General features: G+C 42.5%; 1 protein-coding gene across 5 annotated transcripts in view; it reads left to right on the top strand.

The window, feature by feature from the left end:
- The window catches only part of ATP11A (ATPase phospholipid transporting 11A), a 140,599-nt gene that overhangs the window by 46,708 nt on the left and 70,213 nt on the right, over window positions 1-23,678 (top strand). For 3 of the 5 annotated variants that reach the window (XM_039878800.1, XM_039878804.1, XM_039878803.1), the window contains exon 1: window positions 8,924-8,995. The exons of the other annotated variants lie outside the window; for them this stretch is intronic. In XM_039878800.1, coding sequence (XP_039734734.1) covers window positions 8,939-8,995 — 57 coding nt within the window. In that variant the 5' untranslated portion in view covers window positions 8,924-8,938. Of the gene's footprint in view, window positions 1-8,923; window positions 8,996-23,678 lie in introns of those variants that run through there. 5 annotated transcript variants of the gene reach the window in all.

The following is a 23,678-nucleotide window of genomic DNA, read 5'->3' as shown; positions in this document are numbered from 1 at the left end:
TAAATGGAATAAACCACATGTCTCTACCAAACAAAATACCATATTGTGGTTTAATAGTCTAGAATAATAGTAGGATGCCAACAATTTACTTTCCATCACAGATAACCGCAATAGGTTCTTGCCATCCTAAAATTGCTAAAGAGAAATGTAGTAGTCATCAAGAATTTCCAGGAACATCTGACATGTCGTTCCTTGCTGGGATGCTTCCATCTTGTTTCTGGCAGCTGCCTGCCTAAGGGTTCCATGGGGACCATTTCCTCTGGAGTCAGTCAGGAAGATTGAGAAACAGCGTGTATTGTTTACATATTGTTTACAGCTAGATGATCTAGATGTCCTGCTCACAGATAAGGTAAATGCTGAGATACTGTCTTTTCATTTTTTCTCCCAAAGTTTCATGACAAGAAGGAGACAAGATAGAAGAAGATAAGAATGTAAGGACTAGGGTGAATTTTTGTGGCAGTCATGAAAAATATTTTCTGGGCCACAAATAGTCTGAGGAATATAGTTTGGCAAAAATTGATAATTTAACACCATCAACATTTTATCTCCTTTAAAATTAACTCACTTCTTAGACACTTGTTTGGAGAAAGGAAATACCAGAGTATGTGAAGTGCTGTGACTTTTGTGGCTGAGAATGAGCTGACCTAGAAGTAAGGATAGTGCTTAAAACATAACAGGTTTGTACAGGAAATAGTTTTTGAATAGTAATAATATCAATTAGCAAATTATTTTCTTCTATAACGATCTGGAAGCTAGTTTGTTAAAATAGCAACAAAGAGAACTATAATCAGCAACGAAACTTTTATTAATCATGTGCGTATCGGGAGGCAAAAATGCTTTAGGAAAAATGACTTATTTATTCATGCGGCTAAAATTTTGAACCAAATTTTGAAAAATAAATGGAGGAGTAGGATTATATTATCGGGTGAACATGTACATTATATGGTCCATCGTCTAGAACAGTGGTCCCCAAACATTTTGGCACCAGGGACCCATGCTCCTAGGAGAATCTAATGCCTGATGATCAGAGGTGAAGCTGAGGCAACGATGCTAGCGCTGGGGAGCGGCTACAAATACAGATAAAGCTTTGCTCCCTCGCCTGCTGCTTACCTCCTGCTGTGCAGCCTGGCTCCTGACAGGCCACAGACCAGTACCGATCCGTGGCCCAGGGGTTGAGGACCCCTGGTCTAGAAGTATTCATAATATTAATATATTTAACACTGCAGTTCTCAGTGGGGGGTGATTTTGCCACCCAAAGGACATTTGCCATTTTGGGCTGTCATAGCTGGGGGATGTTCCTGGCATCTAGTGGATAGAGGCCAGGACCACTGCTAACATCCCACGATGCACAGGACAGATTCCACAGCAGAGTGATCCATGCCAAAATGTCTCTAGTGCAGAGGTTGACAAGGTCTGATTGAACATTATGATCTTTGTAGAAAAGTATCTTAGATTTTCAAATCATTTCTGATATGTGTTTTTTTTTCTTTTGAATTAAAATGAAAATCATGGAATATAATAGAATATCATACAGCAGTTAAAATGCAGATAAAATATTAATATGAAAAATTTCAAATATAAAAATAATAGCCTAACGAACCCATCTTACCCAGATTCAACAATAATTAACTTATGGCCCATCCTGATTTATCTATACCCTGTAAAAGTTTTTTTGTATATGTTTGAAAATATCTATAATAAAAAGTTAAAACACGGAGAATATAATAAACATATCTGTACCTACTATCTAACTTACGCAGCTCCCTGAGTGGCCTGCGCAATATTTGCACATCCGCTCTGACCTCAGATTCTTATCTGTAATAAGAACAAGAAGAACCTGCCCTTTAGGATTGTTGCAAAAGTTGGAATTTAAAGTTTCTGGCTGCCTGCTAGGCACTCAAAATGGCAGCTGTTGTTATGATTTTAGATTGCAATCTGAGTTTTTAAAGCTCGGCTAAAAATGAATACATTGTCCATATATGTGGCTGTTATGGATTCCACAGCAGACATCAGCTGTTTAATGAGTCTTGGTGGGTGATTCCTTAGCTTGTGAGTGGGGGAACTTGATGGTTAGTTAATAGTAACAAAGACGGTTGGCTCATCTTCCTACACTGTTTCTCAATTTCCTTGTCAGCAAGCAAGATAGTATCTTTCAGGGTTACCATGAGGTTCAGATGTGATAATGCATATGAATGAACTGTACAGCATGTTGTAAATGTCTGATATAATTATTGTTAATGTTATTTGTGCATACCCCTATGTAAACTAGAGTTAATACCTTCTGGAAGGCCCCTAGACTCTCAAATATTTTATTTCCACCATGAGATAATTGTCCAGTAGAGTTAAATCAATAATTTGTCTATGTTTAGGCAATATACATGTAATTATTCACTCAGAAAATAATTATTGGGCATCCACCTCGTGCCAGACATCGTGCCAGACATCCTTATTCAATTTATCTGTACTGTGTGCCTTCTTTTTATTTTAAGTTCAACGGATTAAAAATGTGCAAGCTGCAGATCTTGCCTTCCAGGTGTTCAATCCTATGTATTGTCACAGGAGTTGGCAGTCATCAATAATAATATCCTAGGAATTATGTCTCCTCATGGAAGCATTGTCAGAGCAGCATAGACTCAGAGACCCCCTAGTCTTGTGATCCCCGACACTGGAAAGAGACTCAGGTGTGCTGGGGCTGGCCTATGCTGATTTATGTGTTCAAGAGTCTAGGAGCCATTATTACAAAATAAATTATACAAACTTACATTTAAGTAAGTTGTATTAAAAAGACAGGTAGTAAGCACGCAAAACATGTTACTTCCTAGTTGTTTTACTACATATGCTTGAGATGGGGGTGTCCGTTGCATCTGTATGGTAGAAAATATGATATAATGATGGACTGCCATACATCTCTCACAGCTCTGGGTCACAGTAGCTAGAAACCATTTGGGCACTGATGGTTTTCCTAGAGAACTGTCTGGTAAACCTTTCCAGCACAGCAGTGCTACGAGTGTTTCCTGCAGCCAGGTCCATGTTACTTGTTAGAATTCTCATCAGAGTTGGACAAATGTGGACACACACTACTTAGATTTCATTTAATTTCAGTATTTGCTTTCTGCAGATATTTGACATAAGATGAATTGATTAATATACATTTTCGCTTTTCTGAAATCTGTCTTACTAGCTCTTTATATGTGAAATCAAAGAATCACCCTAGTAACTACACTTGAAGAGCATTTTATGAATTTCACATGCATTTTCTTGAAATGGCTCCTTATGTTAGGTTCATGTTCTTCATAAAAGCAGATAACGCAGGTACTGGTGACTGAATGGGTTTTAGAATGCTCAGTTTGGTAGTTGAATTTGGAAGAAAAGCTCAAGGAAGGTATTCCTTTCGCTTATAACCCAAGAAGTTCACATGATGAAGTGCTTCTTTTTTCTTTCTCTTTTTTCCTCTTCCTCCTTATTCTTTTTTCCTTCATTCAGATTCTCAGGAGAAGTTAACCCCTTAGCTAAAAGCATCAGAAGTTATCAGCTAAAATGCAAAGCAGTCATTAAACGAGCTCATTCACTCAATGTAAAATATTGAGTGATATTTATGCTTCGTCACTTCCTTGAGGAAACATTGTACAGGTTGATAACAAGTCACCCCAAGATGTGCCTCTGTGATGTGTGGATTATTTTGCACTAAAGGCAACAGAGACCTTGAAGACTCAAGAGAAACTTCTGCCCTCCTTCACTACCAAGAAACAATTTAAATTGCCTTGCTCATAATAAGAGTTACCACCAGAAATAACTTTGACCTATCTGTGTGGGAGCGCAAACTACTAATTACTGAACCTCTGTTCTTCTTACTGTCCTGCAATGACCTTCCTCTCCCCTGAAGCTCCAAGGAGCCTTGCCTCATCCTTAGCTCAAAAGGTCACATATGCCTCATTTTTCTTTTTTTTCCCTGAACCTCTCATGTTTGTGGAGGTCTCTGACTCTCTCTCATTGTATATGATTTCTCATACATAGGTATGTAAATATATTTGGTAATTTTTCTCTTGTTAACCTGTGTCATGCCTATTTGATTAATAGACCGGCCGAAAGAACCTAGAAGGGGGAAGTTTCTTCCTCCCCGACAACAGAATACCAAATACTCTTTTTTGTGTGAAAATGGCAACATGACTCTCATACTTTCACACCCTTTGTTTCCTTCTTATCTTGTGTAAGGTCTTGAGTGAGAACTGAGGATTTATTCCAGAAAGAATTAGACTCAGATCCTACGTTAAAGAGTTAAAGTCCTATAGGAAAGATGAGAGGGTGTTAAAGCAATGGGGGCCGAAGATGATGGGTGTTAGACAGAGGAGAGAATAGCTGCCCCAGGGAGTGATTCATTCAGAAGGAAGATGAAGATGGGGGTGGCCTTTGGAGCAGGTGCCCTCGGAGCTGGTCCCAGTTGGTGAGTAGGGGTGATTTCTGGTTCTTTCCTTTGAGAGGTATGCTATATCACTATCTCAGTGACTGGAAACATAACTAATAGTGTTAGCATCCTCCTTTATGCCAAGATGTTCAATAATTCTACAAAATTCAAAAGCATATGATGAAAAGTTTACATATATGTTGAATTTGGATAGACTGCAAAAAACGAGAACAGGTTTTCATTTCCATTCTGGAATTTATAGTACGCCCATGTCTTTTTTCATATATATATATATATATATATATGAAATAACAGCTTTATTGAAATAAAACTCATATGCCATACAGTTCATGCTTTTAAATGGTACAAGTCAGTGTTTTTTAGGATATTCACAGAGTTGTACAAATATCACTACTATCAAATTTTAGAACATTTTCACCTCCCCAAAAAGAAACCCTGCACCTGTTAGCCTTCACTCCTCATTCCCCTCTCTCCCCAGCCCCCAGCAGCCACTAATCTTCTGTCTCTATAAATGTGCCTGTTTTAGACATCTTGTATAAATGGAATCATAAGGTACAGCCTTTTGTGTCTGGCTTCTTTCACTTAGCATAATGTTTTCAAGTTCATCCATGTAGTGGCATGTGTCAGTGCTTCATTCCTTTTTATGGCTGAATAATACTTTACTGCATGGGTAGACCATACTTTTTTATCCATTTATCAGTTGATGGACATTTGGGAGACTTCAACTTTTTGGCTACTATGAATAATGTGGCTATGAATATTCATGTACATGTTTTTGTGTCAAGATATGTTTCATTTCTTCTGGGGATATACCTAGCAATAGAATTGCTGGGTCATATGGTAACTTTAATGAGTTATGTGTGGTATCTCATTGTGGAGTACATTTACTTCTAATGATGGGCTCGAGAGACCTGTAGTAAACTGATAGCAAAAATGTTTTAAAATGGTTGAAATTCTAATTTTAATGCTTGTAAATTATACCTACTTATAAAAAGTGATCATTGATAGGTATAATTATATGGAGGGCATAGAGTTTTATATAAGAAATGTGATTACATTTTGGACCCCTGGGAAATGTCTCTAGGAAAACATTGCTTATTGAAATATGAGTGAAGAAGTTTCTTCAGAATGAGCAATGGCAAGTGAATAATTGCAACTTAATATAAAAAGGGCAAAGGTCTGTGCTCTGTCGGGACTTACTACCACGCTTTACATGTTTTGTTTTGTTCTTTTTTTTTTTTGAGGCAGCACTTTCCACTATTGTAATGTCTAGACAAGATTTACACCGTGACCTTTGTGCTCCTTCCGCTCAAGTATATGGACGCAGTTACCTGATTCGTGTAACACAAAGGTTCAAGCCAGCCATACTCTGACTTCTCAGTTTATGTTAACAGTTCATTGAACTTACATACCAATAAAATGTCTCCGTCATCATGAATGGCTCAGCCAATTTACTTTGATTTATTGATGTAAAAATCAGAGATAGGTGTTCTTTCTCTTGTGTTTGTTGTATTAAAAATGCTTCTAAGATTATCTGGAAGGGTTTTGGGAACTCTTTCAAGCTTTTATTTTATTGTATTTTTTTATGGAATGACTTCATTTTGTTTCTATTTTGCCAAGCAGACAGAATGACATCAGTTCTGAAATGGCAAATTCTTAATTAATGGTGTGTCAGTTGGAAAAAAAAAATGGCTTGCGTAAGTTATTCTCTTAGAGAACTAGAGTAACCTACTTTGAACAAGTTATGCATTTTTTATGTGAGTTGCTTTTCACTTAAAAAAATGTGTACAATGGAAAACAAACCTTGTTCAATCGATATGCTGTACTAATTCCTGTCATCATCAGCTTGGTAAGAACTACGGTAAGCCTTCTGTCGATATGCCCCAGTGACAGATGCAGCTCAGGGTTTTAAAGGAAGAGAAATATAAAGATTTCACTATGTTGAAGAACAGTAAGTCATCCCCAAGCCGGAATCCATTGAAGGTTTTGTGATCAGAGCACACCTTTTCATTTCTCAGTCTCTCCCAAATATTTTGTTCCAAAGGTGGGAATAAAGTCCCTTCTCTTATCTGTCTTTAATTATCTGGAACTTATGAGGGTAATGTCAAAGAAGGTTGCTCAATGAGAGATTCTGTGCTTCCATCCATCTCCCAAATAGGGAAAGGAACCCACTGTGTGCTGGGCACTGAGTTGGGGGCAGACGCTGACCGCAGAACTCCCGTGAATGCAGAATTACACGCTGCCGGAGCTTTTGGTATTTAAGTAAGAAAAGATTTTTCAGATAGAAACCTGCCCAAGTGGTATTAGTATTATTTTACAACTAGGTTATTAAGTTGTCATTTCCAATATTTTTTTTTCTAAAGATTCTATCTCAAACTTCGGCCAGTTCACACACATATTAAATGCACATTCAAAACTGGAATGGTTCTTTTTTTCTCACTCAGAGACTCAAAGTTCCAGGTCATTAAATCATGTTTGTTTAAGATAGTTGTGATGGTAGTGTCCACAGGGCTGCCAATAAATATTTATTGCTTTGATATGAATTTGATAAAATCAACCTGAGATTTAAAATATTGTGGCCTGGGAAGCATGAAATTTCATTTTTTATGTAGTAAATATTTATTTGTTAATTCCACAGGTCTTTTTGGTAGTTACCAGTGCTGGGATGGTACCATACCATCTCACATGTTAGGCAGATAGCTGGCTCATTGCCAGGCGTAGCCCATAGGGCAGATATCATAGCTCCTTCTAGTGTTTTTAAAAAAGCCTGGAAACTGCTAGGCTCATCAGGGGACCAGGCAGCAAGGGTCAGGAGCCTGTATTCCTGTATCCCAGCTGCCCCAGGAATGGCTGCTGGCCTTGGGACACACCCACCCACTTCTGCACTTACTTACCTGCCTGGCCCTGCAGGTGTTCAAGTTTCTGACCCTGATAGAATATAGAAACCAGTGTTAAATATGATCCCTATTAATCTAATCAAGATCATGAAAACTAACCCTTATGAAAGTTTTTTATTCTCCTCTAATTATTTATTTATTCACAGCTTGACTACTTGGAATCTTATTTCAGCACTCCTGATCCTCTAGGCCAGGGGGACAGGACAGGGAGTCAGACCCCAGGGATTTGCCTTTGACATGCCGCTTTGGGAAAATGCTTCCCCTTGCTGAGACTTCATTGTTCTTTCGGGGTTGTCGCCTCCTCCAGCCAGTCAGCCTTCAAATCGTATTACCTAGGAGCTGAAAAGTCAGAAAATATTTCCTTTAAAAATATCACGGTATAAGAAGTGTTTTCAGAAAGACTGGTAGATTTGCTTCACAATGTAAAACTTCTATGAGATAAGACTATGAAAATTAAAAGAGAAGGGACTAACTGGGAAGATGGATATACAATATTTTACCTAAATTATCAGTGTCTGTCACCTGTAGTGAAAGTCTATGGATCAGTGGAAAAAAGAAAACCCAACAGAACAATTGGGTAAATGACATGAAGTTCACGGTTCATGAGAGTTAACCAAATCGGCGATAAGTAAAAAAAGGGACTGAAGAAGAAAAATTGGGGACTTCATCTGTGGTGTGTTAGTTCTTAAACGCTAAATCATACATCATAAATGTTAACATCTGCAAACTTTCCATGGCAGAGACAGGGTAGTTTTTCACAAGCTCCGAGTTACTTATCCTCTTTTTTTTTTTTTTTAAAGTATATTACCATAGAATTTAAATGCTTGGAAAACCCTCAAACCTCTTCCTGTTATTGTTTATTTTGGGATTTGTAGAATCCCAGCAGAAGTGGTGATCACTGCACCCCCGCACGTGTTGCTGCTAAAGCCGAAGGGCTATCTCTGAGATTATGAGTTGTGACTTGAAAAGCCATTATCTATGGCAAGAAACTGCCAGGTCTTCATCAGAGCGAACTACATGATAGAGCCATAAAACTCCTCTGCACTCAATTCAGCAAAATTGACTGAAAGGATGTTTCTTCGGGCTCTAACAGTAGTTCACAGTGGATTGTGATCAAATCTTTCATCATGTTGTTCAGTAATTTTTTTTTACCTGGAGATAAAAGAAAGCCACAGATGGGATCTTTTGAGGTAACACAAGCAGAGTATCCAGGAGTGGTTAGTCTGATTTAACTTCTTTGCCCTCATCCAGAAACTTTTATCACTGTAACAAAGTGACTTTCACAACCATTTATGCTCAAATGGCATATTCTGATTCAGGATCATAAAACTCAAACTATCAGGAGCAGAAAGTGTTTACAAATGCTCACACTATCACAGAAATTTACAAACTAGAAGGAAGCTGATTAATGATTTAGTGCACGACATATCGTGACTTGCCCAGAGTCCACAGTTCATTTGCCCACATCCCCACAACTCTTACTCAGTTCCTGCCCTGTGTTTTTTCACTTTGGTATTGCCCTCGCGCCCTCGCGTCCTGACTGGGCTCACATTCCAGGCATAGTCTTCCAGGGCACAGAGTGGAACGGTGGGTGCTTCATTGGAGAGTGTGACAAATTATGCAGTTCCCATCTACACCGGTGAGAACTGCTTGCAAGCTGGGAGTTAAAAAGGAGGTAACAGTCACCAATCCCTGTCGAGTCTCCACTTTGGTAGCTTCTTAAGAGAGAGAAATGAAAACAGTCTTCAGTTTGTTCTATTTTATACCTACAGTTTCAGAAAGCATTTAGCTCATGGCTAAAAAGTATTTTGGGAAAATCTCGTATACTTTTAAATCTAAGATGTGTATGGTGAAAAGAAACTGTTCTTATCCTTGTAAGAGAGATGCCAAAAAGTAGGAGAGGCAGCCAGCCACCCCCACTCAGGGGATTTATAGATTAAAAGGAGAAATTATCATGAAAATCACTTTAAAAATAGGAGCAACCTTTAGAGACCTCAGTGCTAGCCCTGTCTTTGCCAGCTAGTCCTGCAGTCTTCGTAAGTCATGGCATGTAAGTCATGGCAGGTTTTGGGGCTATGAAGGGTTTGATGGCAAACACCTCTATATTGACTCCTGTTCTGCTGTGCCATAATTCTATACCAACAGGTACAGATTTAAAACTCAGAGAGAGGGCGCCTATCTCTCCGAGTCACCTGTTTTGGTTTCATTTTGCCATCGATGTTGTTATTTCTAAGTTCCCAAGATGGTAGCATATCCAGATTTAACACATTCCAGTATTCATTGGAAACAATGACAGAAAACTCTCTGCCTTGGGAACGATTCTCATCTTGAGGTTATATTTGTTATTTTAGCTAAAACATTTCCTTGTAAGTATGTTTCAGTAGCTGTAAACCAATGTGAATTCACATACAAATGCCCAGCCTATTTCCACTTAAAATCAGAACATAAAATTACACTCTCATTTATGTGATTTCCTTCTAAAGAAAGCATCGCGGTCCACTTTCTTGAGTGAACGACCCTCTGAGGAGTCAGTCCCAGGTTTTGTGTGTGTGTGTGTGTGTGTGTGTGTGGCACCCAGGATGGATGTGGGAACTCTCCAAGGCAGCATTGTCTTGGCTCCTTCAGCCTTCGGGTTAGAGGCCTACAAAGTGGGAAAAGAGTCAGCCAGGAAAGCAAGCACCAAGCAGCCTCACATTTGAGTGTCCTAGCTCCAGGGACTGAAACCCATCACCGTGGTCCTGCTGGCCTCCATCACTATTTGCCCACAGTCACTGGAGAGTCCAGAAGGAGGAACACGCAGCAGGAATGCAAATCAGTGAGGGCACATGGGCTTTTCTTCTTAACGACGTTCATTTATTATTTGGGGAGGGAAAACCAAGTGCTAACTGCCATGGTGGTTCTCAAAGGAGGCCGAGCCTCTCCCCACCTAGGGAGTTTTACATTTGGGGGAGCATTTTGGTTGTCACAGTGGTTGGCGCTGCTGTTGGCAATGAGGAGGCAGAGCAGGGATGTTTGACATCCTGCAGTGTGTGGAACAATGCAGATAATGAAAATTATTCCACATTTATGGTTATCTGAACCCAGAACCTAGTTCCATTTCACATGTAAACACAAAGTTTTATTCAATGATTTTCAGTACATTGAAGGTTCTAGGAACACGGTGCTATTAGCCATGCTTTTTCTTCTCCGTGTTCGTATGCTTTGAAATCCAGGGACTTGCTGACTGGATGGACAGTCCACCCTGGCTGACCATTTCCCTCTGAGGTATTTGGCAGGGATGCAGCTCCAGACCTCTGACTATGGGTCAGAGTCGGCGTCAATTAGGAGAGAGATGCATTTTTATTTTAACCTTATGTCACTTAGCTCATGGGGGGACAGAGAGGGCAAGAGGCAGCAGGTCCCGCTTCCCCCACCCTCACCTCCCAACCTTGGGCAGGAGGCCAGCTCCTCTGCATACATCTTCTCCTGCCCCCTCTGCACAGGGCATGCCCCTGTAGCTCCAGGGGTAGAGCCAAGGGTGAGGGGGTGGTGTCTCTGTGGCAGCCCATACCTACTATTTTTGTTCTTATCACTTGGGCTGGAAGCCTGTACGGAATGCATGGCTCTGGGGCCAGGGGCAGCTTCTCCCATGGGAGAAGGCAGCAGATATTCATGCCTCCTGCATCACAGCCTCACACCTAAAGATCAGTGTCTAGGAGGGAGGCCTGCTCATGGGGACCTCCAGACTGTAGGTTGTGCCTCATCATCCTCATCCCAAAGAGCTCTGCTCTTGGTAGGAGTGTGACTTGCTAAGGAAACTCACCGTGGGGGCCAGTTGTGAGGATGCTGCTCCGCCATCTCATGAACCGCTGGCTTCAATAATGATTCTTCTTGATGATGGTATCCCTCTGGACCTACTGACCAGGAATGGGTGGTCTGCATTTGGCCCCGTGGCCTGTCAGGAAGACAGTGCAGGCCTAGGCCTTTGTCTCCAGGACAGCCCTGTGGCCAGCATCTCATCTCTGTCTCGGCCTGTGGGGTCTGTCAGAGCTGACACCCAGGAGTCTTTCTGATTGTGCTTTGCCTGTTTTTTCATCTTTTGCTGACTGGAGACCCAACAGCTGTCTCCCCAGGATGACCAGAAACATATGGGTCTTCCCTGCGTAACCGCGGGGAGTGAACTCTGCTTCCTTCCTCTGTGAGGTGTCTACTTTTGTTATGATCACCCTGTCACCTATCTGTGAGGTGGTGTGCTATTTCTCACCTCTTACAGAGATGCTGGGACAGTTGCTGACTGTCCTTTCAGGCCTGCAGCTTTTTGTTCTGGAGGCTTCTTCCACTGACCCTTCTGGTTTCCTACTGCAAGCCCCAAGGAGTGCTTTATGTGGGGTTAGGAGGGGTCGTGCAGTGACCAGAGTGTGTTATTGAGGACAGTGAGCTTGTATTTTGTCAACATCTGTTAACAATCTGTGGACTTTGAAGCCTGGAAATATTCCATGGGCTATCTTATTACAAAATGGACATTAACTCTGGCAGAATTTTGCTGTAATTTTGCTGCGACCTTCTAGCTCACTGACCTCTGGGTGGCTCAGGTGACTTCAGACGGTCCTTTCCCCTTGGGTTGTGTTCTGAGTCTCGGTCTTCTAACTTCTAAAGGATTTCCAGGCCCAGGTTTGCTTTTTCGGACTGGCCTTCTCTGCCTCATCTCTTGTCTTTCCCTTCACTCTGGCTTTTGGCCCTCGATGGCCAGTGACAGCCCTGAGAGTCACATTCAAACAACAGAGGCAGCTCCCCTCTCCCCCATCCCGCAGTTTCTCTGTTCTCACCTCTGGCCTCTGCCACCGCCAGCACAGCCTCCAGTCGAGGGACTCACGGGTGACTTTTGACTAGTCACTTCCTAGTCCCATGGCACAGACCTCCGTGGGTTGGGTGACAGGGGATTGACCTCAGCCTCAGGCTCCAATGCAGTTATCTTCCCCAAACAAAACTTTTGCTTTGGTTTCAGAGATTCATGCCAGAATCAAGGCAGCTTATTTCCAGACTGTAGCCAGCCAGCTGAACCACGATTGCTGAAGCTGCTCTGTGTATGTTGTTATCCAATTTGTCAGTATTTTCCCTAAACAGTGTGTCGTAATTCCTGACTCAGTCCTGCAGTTGCCTTCATTAGATATATATTCAATATTTAGAAAATATGCCTACAAGGCAGTTGAAGGTATATAATTTCAGCTGTTAAAAGCCTGCATGTATACCAACATGTTCTTGTTTGGGAATTGAGTAGGTTTGCTTAGTTTTCTGGCTAATTCATCTCTAGAAAAAGCAAATCAGTAGTGGGAAGTAAATATAGAAATCACATGATTTTTGTGCCGACCTCCTGGGTGACGGTTTTCACAGTGCCTTCAAAAGAACTGGGGGCTTGGATACTTGGTTATTTGAGCATCTTTCCTGCTAATTGATTTTACCCTGCCGTCCTAAGTGTGGTGTTTTCTGCTGACCCTCGTGCTTCAGCTAATTTCTTTGGATTGTAGGCGTCTGATATCTTTACCCACATTTTACTACTGAGAAGCTACTGAGCTTGCATTGCAATTTTAAGAGCTGGGGACACACCAGGATATATTTCTGACAAAGGCAGTAATGTCTCCATTTCTGCAAATGAGTAGGGTGTTACTAGGGGGATGTCTGGAGAGAAGCAAACAGCTTTTGGTACAGGTTAGCGAGTGGGGACGCAGATGTAAGAATAGGACAGGGCCTCAACCGTCTGCCCACCCCACTTTCTCGTCGTCTTTGGAACCCAGTCTCTGTCTCCATGCCTTTCCTTTCTTTATAAAGTGTCACCAGAGTCCATGGCCCTGGTGCCAGCACATTGCTGCTGACCTCCAGCACGGCGACTGCTGAGCCACAGACCACCGTTTCCCCTTCTGAAGCTCTTGGGGACATAGGCACACAATGACGCACTATGGGCTATAGGAGGCCTTAGCCTCTGGCTCACAGAGGATAGCAATTATATCATCAGTGATTAACGATTCCCTCCCCTTTTCTCTTTGGGGGAGGAGCCAACAGGGTTGGGCAGCAGCGGCCTGCTTCATTGATGACAGGGCTGGAGTTGGGCACTATGGCCTCCATGCCGGGCTTTCCCCTGTGGCTGGGACCCAGCTGAATTCCCTCTGACCCCTAGAGCAGGGGAGCAGCCTCAAATTTTAATACTTCATTGCATGGTTCTTCCTGGAGGCCTCTCAACACTTGTAAACCTTGTCTTTCCTCTTAGAATCTCTGGTTTTAGCTCCTGGTCACTCATTTTGGCCCATCTTCTCCCCCACTTTTTAATGTCTGCTTAGATTTCAGTTGTTGATTCTTGCTGACAGGCTCTGGTTCCCTGACTTGTGACTTGGGAACGCATCACCTGCACAGGCTCATCTGTCTCCTGAGCTAGGTTCGGTGCTGCCCCTCCTAGAAAGGACGCTACCCCATTCTTCCCCATCGGTGTCCCACCCCAGGCCCAGAGCCAGCACGCGGTGAATCCCACCCTTGTCCTTGGAGTTCTGGGTGAGCCGAGCCTCTGAAGTACACACAGAATAGGTGGTGACAGGTAATTTACCTACAGAGTTTAACAGAAAGCTGCCTTCTCTGTGGCAAGGCTTTAGAGCTTTCCCGATAACCCGTAACAAAGGTGGTACCGTCTCCATTTCTGCAAATGCAGTGATAAAGCGCATTGTAGCTGAGTCCCTCAGAGCCACAGTGGGAAACTGGGAAAAACCCAGTCCATTTGGTCACTTTCCTGCCATTTTCACGTCAAAGTAGCGATAAAGACATTGGCTTCTTCCTAGCTGCTTCATCTGGAAACTTACTTTTGTCAAAAACATAGGGCGAGTTGGATGACATCAGTGTTGTTTTTGCTCCTGTTGCATTTCACAAGAACTGGGAGTCAGTCTTCAGTGCTTCTCACCCACCAAGCAGCTCCCGGTCTCTACGATCTCTTGAATTCTAAGTCGCCCTTTTCTCTAATCTCTGCATGCCCCCAGTCCATGAACGCTTTTGTGAAGCTCTGAGTCTCTTTCTGTGAACCAGGCCAAGTCCAAAACTGGCTAAAGGTCATTTGTGGTTGGAATTGAAATTTTAATTTGGTTCTGGACCCAGTAAATTACAGTTTAGATCAGCTGGCATTTAATGTTTTCCAGATGGCCTCTGTTTCCAAATGAAGTGGACCATCACTTGAGCTTTTGTGATCCAAACGATTTTGTGTTAGAAATACATTCGTGGCAGAAAAATGCCACTGAGGGCCTTGCAAACACCCCAGATTTGTCTGGGAAGAAAAAACCAGTCATTACTATTAAGTATGGCGAGAGGGCAGTGAGGTTTTCATCCTGCATGCCAACAGATGCCAGGGGCTCGTGTCCATGAGGACAGAAGGGAGGACGCGCTCTGGGTGTCGGCCTTGCTGTGGGAGGCCTCGAAGCCTTGAGGTCCAGACCAGCCACCGGAAAGGCTGGTGATTCATGGCAGAGAACTTTGATCTTATCAACACAAGTGAAGCTTACAACAGCAAGAGTGAAAAACACGTCGATGCGACAGACACGTGTGGGACGTGGGCAGGGAGGACAAAAGGGGCCAACGTCACCATTGTCTTCTTCATGGGAATGCTGGAGCTGCTTATGAAAAGGGAACCAGAAAAATTCCTATTTTTAGAAACACCTAAGCCTTACATTGTCTTCTTACACGTTGAACAAGAAATATTGCCTTTAAAAGCTATAAACAGACACCAGAACAAGGAATTGCTTTGTCATTGAATCTCTGTAAATTTCAAAAAAAAAAAAAGTGGTCGTTGGGAAGAACCACCTCTATAAAAATTGATCTAGTAATTTGAGGCTAGATTACATGCTTATGTTCCGGTCCTGGTCTCACAAAGTAATTTAGCTAATAGGTTTTGTTTGTTTCAGCTGAAATTCAAAACTTCCATTAGGTGACTAACACTGGCTAAAATTGATTTTCAACATATTTTTAAAACTCTCTATTGTCCTTGTGTGCTTTCTAACTGTCATATTCAGGCAGCCATACCCCAAACCCTAGCAAAGTTGACAGCAAAGTTGCTGAAGCCATGACTGCCAAAACTTGGTTCCTTTCAGTAGTTCAGCCATTTTCCTGGTAAAATCTAAATTCAGAAGCATCTTGCCCTTACTGGAGTGGCAGAGAGATGGAGAGAGACACCTGCGAAATCCCTGTTTCTTCTCTGGACTACTGGACTTTGCGGTTCAGGCGGGGAGCATGGCCATTTGCATCTAAAATAATTTATAGAAACTGTGTGGCTCCTAGAAGTGAGGCATTAACCTTGCTTTACACCCAGAATGTGAGAGTATAATGTTGCCCTCAGCTGTGTTTATCCCATTGTACTTTGAGTATAAAATTTTCAAGTTTCTCTGCTGTTGGGCATACTCCTTTGGAAAAGCATTGAACTCAATTTTACCCATTAAGAAATGATCTATATTGAAAACAGAACCTTAAAAATGTTACTGGTTTTCCCTAAAGTGTAGAGAACCCTTCATTCTGGTAAAAGCTATGCCTCTCTGGGGTGAGAAAAGCAGCTTCAGCGAAGTGAGGTGAGAGTTGTGCCGACTCAGAGACGCATGATGCACAGTGCTCAGAACCTCACGGATCTGAGGGAGAGAGCTACCTGGCCGCTTTAATGAGATATAATTTATATACCATAAAATCCTCCTGTTTAAAGAGCACAGTTCAGTGGTTTTTAGTACATTTTCCAAGTTATAAGACCATCACTATAATCTAATTTTAAAACATTTCATCACCCTAAAAAAAACCCCAGTACCCATTAGCAGTCACTCCCCAACCCCAGCCGCTGGCACCCACAAATCCGCTTTCTGTGTCTGTGGATTCGCCTGTTCTGGAGGTTTCATATCTTGGAATCACATGGTATCAGACCCATGGTGTCTGGCTTCTCGGCCTTGGCCAGGGTTTGATTTTTGTTTCCTTAATGGTTGTTGATGAGAAGCATCTTTTCATGTGCTATCGGCCATTTGTAGAACTTTGGTGAAATGTCTACTTAAATCCTCATTATCTGTCTTTTTATTATTGAGTTGCGACAGTCTCTTATGTAACCCACTGACAAATCCCTTATTAGATATATGATTTTCAAGTATTTTTGAAGGGGATCGGCTCCACCATGGAGCCCTAGAGACTTTTCACCTACCTTTTGGGACCACACAGGCAAAGGCTCGATCCGTAGTTCACCTGCATCTTGGCAGAACATCTGCGATTCCCACAGGAACATGGAGGTTAAGGCTTGCGGGGCCATCTCCCACCCATCTCCCTATTCCCCTCAGAGGGTGTCAGCACTTTCTCCTCACCTCTCCTGTTCTGATGATGTGAGGAGGCTTCCTCCTGCTCCCCCACCTCCCAGAACAGAGCCCTTTGAGCTACGGGTAAACTGTGATGCTTTGTAGATTTCGCTCTCTGCAGACCTGCTAGTCGACTTGGGGTCCTAGAGAAGACCCAGAAAGAGGTAAATAGCACTTTGAGTTAATGAGTTCTTCTACATTATAATCTATATTCACTCTGCGGTGAGAATAAGTTTATTTTTCAATCTGCAGAACCCTCTGGGTCGCAGCTGCCAATATTAGATATATTTTATGGTGAAGTCGATTTCTGTAGGTGACACATGTCACGGGTAGAGTGTTGTGCTTTGGGGACATGTGCGGGTTCTCCTCCTTCACCTTTGCCCTGTTCACATTCACCTGGGGAAGCAGTGCACAGTGCCTTTACTGCCTTGGGGAGAGAGGGAGATTTCATAGACCTCGTGGAAGTGGGGACTGGAAGGGGAGAAGGATGCATCACGGCCAGTGCTCGGGTGAAGGAGGTACAAAATGCTTAGAAGATTCTTCGATTCAGCTCATTTGCTCCAGTCTGTGCAGAACCAGTCCAGCCTCTCCAGATCACTCCATTTCTTTCCTAATTTAGCTCCTCTCTCTCCGTCCCTGAGGAGAGATGCTCAGACGCTCAGGAGAAATGCTCCCTTTTCCCCTGTAGCCTTAAAGTATTTTTCTTATCGTTCTGAGCTCCTACGAATGGGAAGGCATGCTGGCTTTGCACATTTCAGAGACTTTTTCTCTGAAGTTCAGTCTCTGTGCCCCACGATGATCTTTTCTTACCTGTGCATGTGTCAAAGTGAACAAGATAGAAATAGTCTGTTGAGATTTCTGCCTGGTTTAGCACACTACTGTTGAAATGGGTAGGCAGGTTTGTTTATCTTTATAGTTTGTAGATTTAAAATTAAATAGCCGAAACAACTCTGCATTTATAATTTGGGCATATTATCTGCTTTTCGTCTGCCTCAGCAATAGAATGCGAATACCCTTGAAATACTGAGGTTTGTAAAGAGTGTTAATAATTTGTCTTGGGAAGATATAACTAGTATTCCTCTCTGCAAGTTAAATGATAGGAGCACAGGAAAAGCAGATTCTCAGATGCAGTGCTCGATGGTCACTTCTTCCTGCTGCTCTCTGCAGAGAGCCTGGGACCCCGTCTTGACTCTCAGAGAGATCAGAGCCTGTCCATGATGCGCTGAGGGTCTCGGGCTTCCAGGCAGTGCCCACTACAAGAAACAGAACACAAGGATCCTAATGCTATTCATTTGTTAACAGAACTTTTATGAAAGCTAATTTCACTCGGGTCTGATTTTCTTTTACTTTTAAAAACTGCCAGACTAGACCTAACACTGAAGCTCTCACCCACACTCTACTGCCACCAGCCCAGAAAGGTCAGGATTAGTCACTGACCACCTATGTTTTGCCCCCACTTCTTACTAGCCAAATAAATACAGTAGACACCCTTATCCAAGGGGCATATGTTCGAAAGTCTCCAGTGGAAGCCTGAAACCATGGATAGTAGTGAACTGTATATATAGTATATATTTTCCTATACATACATACCTTTTCACTTAAAGGAAGCACTTTATAGCTTCTCTTATTCAAATTGCCAGAATCACTACTCTTGCTTTTTGGGGCCATAATATTAAGCAAAATAAGGGATACTTGAATATAATCACTGCAGTACCACGATAGTCGACCTGATAACCAAGACGGCTACTAAGTGACTAAGGGGTAGGTAGTGTACACAGTGTGGATACGCTGGGCAAAGGAATGATTCACGTAAAAGTTCAGAACAGAGTCTCAGTCCTTCCTTTTATCTTCCAGGATTAAGTGCTTAATTACAGCAAAGTCCTTAGTGCCCTCAGCTTCTCCTGTCCTCTCAGAATTACTGTTTTGCTCCCATTAGTACTTTATTATTAGTTATGGGTAAGGTCACTTGGTGGCCTAGACTAGTATCATCACTCATTTTTTAAATAGCTGATTGACACCGAACCCTGTTTAAGCCATTTCACTAGGCAACTGTTAATGACATTTTCCTGCTATGACCCAGGCCTCCTTGGTGGTGGTTCTTGGTTCGGTATTACTCTCTGTCAAGTGGCAGGTCATACCAAAGTCTATTTAAAGAGAGAAAATCAGTCAAGTGATTTGGAGGGTGAGCAGTTCCAAGCCCCAGCTTCAGAGGTTTGGGAGAGCAGGAATTAATATTTAACCAAACGCTTCAGCACAAACTGGAGCATTGCACCGTAGATCTTTTGAGCCTGAGTGTCACTTGAACAGAGAGGAATGCAGGGAGGGTTAAAGAACATTCCCCCACAGTTAATGCTCCCCTTGGGCTCTGAACGCTTCCTCAGCCACCAGCACACGCACCCTACCTGTCAGAAAGGCTGTTTTTCAGGCAGCAATGGATCAACTCTTAATGTCAAAAATATCTTTAGAAAAAAGAATTAAGGGAAGGAGGCAAGAAGGATATTCAGATAGCTGTGCCAGCGTGATTTACAGTGACATTTTCTCCATGGCTCCTGTTTTATGGAATTGTGGCTATCCTTCCTTGTTCTGGAAAGGTGGCTGCCATGGCCGTCCTATGTGGTGCCACATTTCCTGAGTACGCACTTTAATTTTAATCATTTCAGGGTTGATTGTTTCATCAAGATCAGGAGAAGAGGAAGGAAGATTTGTTGTGTTAGCATAATGTTGATTTGTGTTAACACAAATGTCACATCTACATTTGGGATTTAATATACCATTTCTATTTAAAAGAATCTGTTTATACAATGAGTAAGATTTTAAAAATTCATTAGTTATATGTAATTTGCCAAAGTAAACTATACCCTCTACCAAATATCTTTTCAGATTGGTTATAAATATACTGCATATGTTAGTAAAATGATCTTATTTGTTTGTAGTGTTTCCCACACTACAGAACAAAAGTGGAAGTTTTTATTTTGAGCTCATCAGGACAAAACTGTTGGGTACTTTTACATTTGTGTACCTGTATTAATTTGCTTCAGTACTTCCAGGTGGCGGCATTGTTAGCAATCTTTATTTATTCATTGGCATTTCTGGGATTATAAGAGCTAAGCCCCACAGCACACATATGGGGTCCGCTTTCCATTCCTGGTCTCACTCACTGCTTGAAGAGGCTTCTTTATTTGTGATTCTTCTCTCAGACTCACATTCTTTCTAGAACACAGTACCCACCTGGACCACCCCTCTCTCTGACAGTCTTGTCGATGGTATATTTTTTCTCAGTCAAGCATTGTTGTTGTTTTGGGGCGTTTTTTTGGTTTGTTTGGTGGGTTTTTTTGTTTGTTTTGGTTTTTTGGTGTTTCTCCCCTTGTTTCTGTATGTGACAATTTTATTTGTGTAAAAATAAGACGAAAGACTCCTTAGGTTCTCGTCTTCCCTCCTCAGAGCATGTTCAATCTGGCAGTTTGGCAACTCACCAGGCAGTAGTGGCTTCTCGGTGCTCGTGAGTTCCTCACAAGCCAAGGGCAGTTTGGTCAGCTCAGTTTTCCATGGGAAGCTCTCCACCACCCTCCCCGGGAACAACAACTTAGGTGTGGTGATAGGTAAATTTGAATATTAGAGGCAGTCAAGTGCTCAACCCCATTTCCATAGCTCAGATTTGTAGTTTGGCTTGGAACCTGATGCCAGCCTCCTGGGGAGTGTGCCGGGCGCCTTCTTGATGCATTCTGGACGACTGGCTATAGTGAGTCGCTAGGATGCCTGCGAGCTGAGGAAGGCCATTCTGTGCCTGGTTTCAGCACTGTGTTGCTGACGAACATCTCTAACCATCCGGAGCAGAAGTCACACTGGGCCTGTTGGGCAGTGTCACCCATACTACCCAAGACGAATACCTAGAAAGAGAGACTGGTATCTCTGACTTCCTGCCTTTGGGACATTTCATGACGACCCACATCTTCATTCTTAAGGCTCCGTGTGGCAAAACTTCCTTTTTGTCTGCACCCCAGTGTGACAGTGGACAGACAGTGTGGCTGATATTTGGTTTAAGACTGGCTAGCTTAAGAAATTGCCTAATAGGGACTAATAAATTTGTATTCATTGCTAAGTGTACAGAAGACTAGAATCTTAGAGCTGGATGAATCATAAAGCTTATCTAGACTAATCCCTTAACATTATCGCTGATGAAATTTGACACAGAAATGTTGAGTCACTTGTCTATAGTCACAGAGCCAGTCAGCAACAGGACACACACACGACCGCGTAGGCATAATTATAACCTTGGTGATTATACCAGGCATTCTCCAGGGGGGTCCTGTTTGTTGTATTCTCTACATCTTTTGGATATTTAATTTTAGCCTTCTTAGAATTAAACATTTGTGCAGAGAACAACACACAGAGCTCACCTTGGTCTTAATCCAAACCCAAAGACATTTCCTGCCTGCCAGTGCCCGTGTAAGATCACCTGGTAATTTTATGACCTTGGAAAGTATAATTTCTCTGTCACTCCTTGGACTCTGCTATGCGGACTAAGCAGTGAGCAAAATCAGACAGAAATGTAGCTTCATTGACATTTCAGTCCATTGAGTTATATAACCTGTGAGTAGAAGTGAGGAGCCTTAAAAAAACTTCTGCGCTGTTGCTTCTGTTTTTATCCTCAGGGAGCAATATCGAGGCAGCTTCCTTATACAGGGTTTAGCTTTCATTTAGTGAGTATGTGGTTCATTCCCAAATGAATTTTTCGTTGTGATGATTTAGGCAAATTCAATTGCATGTTGATGTTCAATTCATTTTCTGATTTTGTCCCACAGGCAGGTATAGTGTTCTGACTTGTATTCTTTAAATTGGCGCTGCACTGTTGAGTATTGTTCAGGTGTTAAATAACTATATTAAAAGCAATAAGCATCTATTAGACAGTGTCAAGAATATGAATTGGACTTAATAAAATTCATTCTAACTTTGCCTCCCTGGAGACAGGAGTCTTTTATGTCTCTGGCCAGAAGTGCCCAGGAAGCACCAGCTCCCTCCCATCAGTGGGCACCACAGCATGGCCTGGAGGAAGATTTGAGCTTCCAGAGTCTGTACTAGGGCCGAAAGCCAACTGCTGTCTTTGAAGTTTAAGAGAATGGTTTTCTATTTTTGTATTAAATTTTATGTTTTATGCTTTTTTTCTGGTTTGTTTATTATATGTTCTTTTTCAATGTAACTTCCTGAATCCACAGGAATGAGAAGCACATGTTTGGCTATGTTCTGAGAAATAAAGGGAAGTCAGGGAATTTTTCTATTTTCTTAACTTTTGTGTCCAGAGATTTATTTATGAAGCTCTTACACGGGTTTTTTTTTTTTTTTTTAAGTCAACATTCCTTACTGGTGGCTTCATCCAGAATGGGAAGGCAGCAGGGACGGGCACGGGGTAGTGAGACGGCTCCGAGGAGGGAGGGCTCATGCTTGCTGGGGAACTGAGTCTGGCCTTCAGCATCACTTTGTTACTACAGAACAGCAGGCTCCTTGGAGGGAGCCAAATGCCAAGTTCATGCCAAGGAAGAAGCACTGGTTTGTGTAGAGTGAGGCAGGCAGTGGCTGTGCCTGTTCTGTCTCAAGGATTTTGTGCCATTTCCCGTGCCCCTGCTGAGTAGCTCTGAAACATGGGTGGAGTTACAGAGACCGGTTTGCTCTTTATTCTTTAGTTTGTTTAGACTGTCCTGCAAAGCTAGGCCCTAACAAGATGATATGTAGGAAATGTGCAAACATTCAGCTACTGTGGATAATGTGCTGCTGGGGGGGCGAGGTGGTGGAAGACAGACTTGAAAAGTCTTTTTCTCTCGAAGCTGGATGAGCAAAAGCGATGATAGTATAAAGCAAAAAAAAAAAAAAAACGGAATATGAGACTTATAATAACCTCGAACAATAGAATCTTGGATTGCTCATTACTCCTGTCTATTTGGCTTCAAAACATGAGGGTCTGATGAAGCCACAAAGATGGACACAGTGATAGATGGCAGAAGGAGGCTGTACCAGGCTGGGAGCATTGCCATACGTTTTGTTGCCTCAGTTTATTCTCAACAATTCTGAGAAAAGTGCTGTCACTGCCCTTGTGGATGATGAAGTTAAAGTTCAGAAATGTCAGCTTGCCTGAGGCTCATGAGTGTCTCAGCGACAACTGAGCCAGATTTTGGCTCTGAGGCCGATCCATCCTTCCTGTTCCATCACACTGCCTTTCTCTTCAACTAAGGTTTCCATCTCCTTTTCAGCATTGTTTACTGTACCCCAGACAAGCTGATATCTTCAGTGTTCCTTTACAGGAATCGAGATGTGGTGTCCAGGACGCTGTTAGTCTGAGGGAAGCTCAGGACAACATGCCGGAGCTGCTGGTCTCAGGGGGCAGGGCTGGGACCCCATGCTGGGGCTGCTATGCAAGCATTTTAGTCTCTCATCAGTAGCTATAGTGTCTTAGGCACTTCGGTGCTGACAGCATACCGTCTGGTTGAGTATTTTTAAAAGATCCTTTTACTCAGATGATATTTACTTTATGCCTCATGCATACACCACTCTGAGTAATACAAAGATGAGTCAGACTCTGGTCTTCTCTCTTTCTAGGAAAGCCTTATTGATAAAGATACCTAAAATGATTGAATAGTTCTTCTATTCTGAACCCGAGGTTTTACTCTCTTCTTTCACTGAAGACCTTTCCCCAGATTTCCAGCCATCATTGTCTTTTCTCTCTTGGAAGTCTGAAGGTTTTGCTGTTGCTTTCTGTTTTTTATATGAACCCACACTATGTTATTTCCTCTGACAATCAGCTCTTCAAAGCTACCCCTCCACTCTCACCGGGAGTGCAGGCAGCCTGCTCAGACCATTTCCATGGAGAGGGCAGGGGTTTGAAGGCTGAATAAGATCAGGGCAACTCTGGCCTTGGGAGGCGGGGCCCAGCTCTTCCCTGTGGCCCTGCACAATGCTCTAAGTTGGCCAGCATAGATTTCTGTTGATGTGGACAAGTGTTAAAGACAACACTTCAAGGAAGAGCTTTCATACCCAGAGTCTGAG

The sequence above is a fragment of the Pteropus medius genome, unplaced genomic scaffold (genome assembly GCF_902729225.1).
Source record: "Pteropus medius unplaced genomic scaffold, Ma_sr-lr_union100, whole genome shotgun sequence".
Lineage (NCBI taxonomy): Eukaryota > Metazoa > Chordata > Mammalia > Chiroptera > Pteropodidae > Pteropus > Pteropus medius.
Note: the sequence above shows the minus strand (reverse complement) of the source record. Positions and strands in the feature narration are given on the sequence as shown.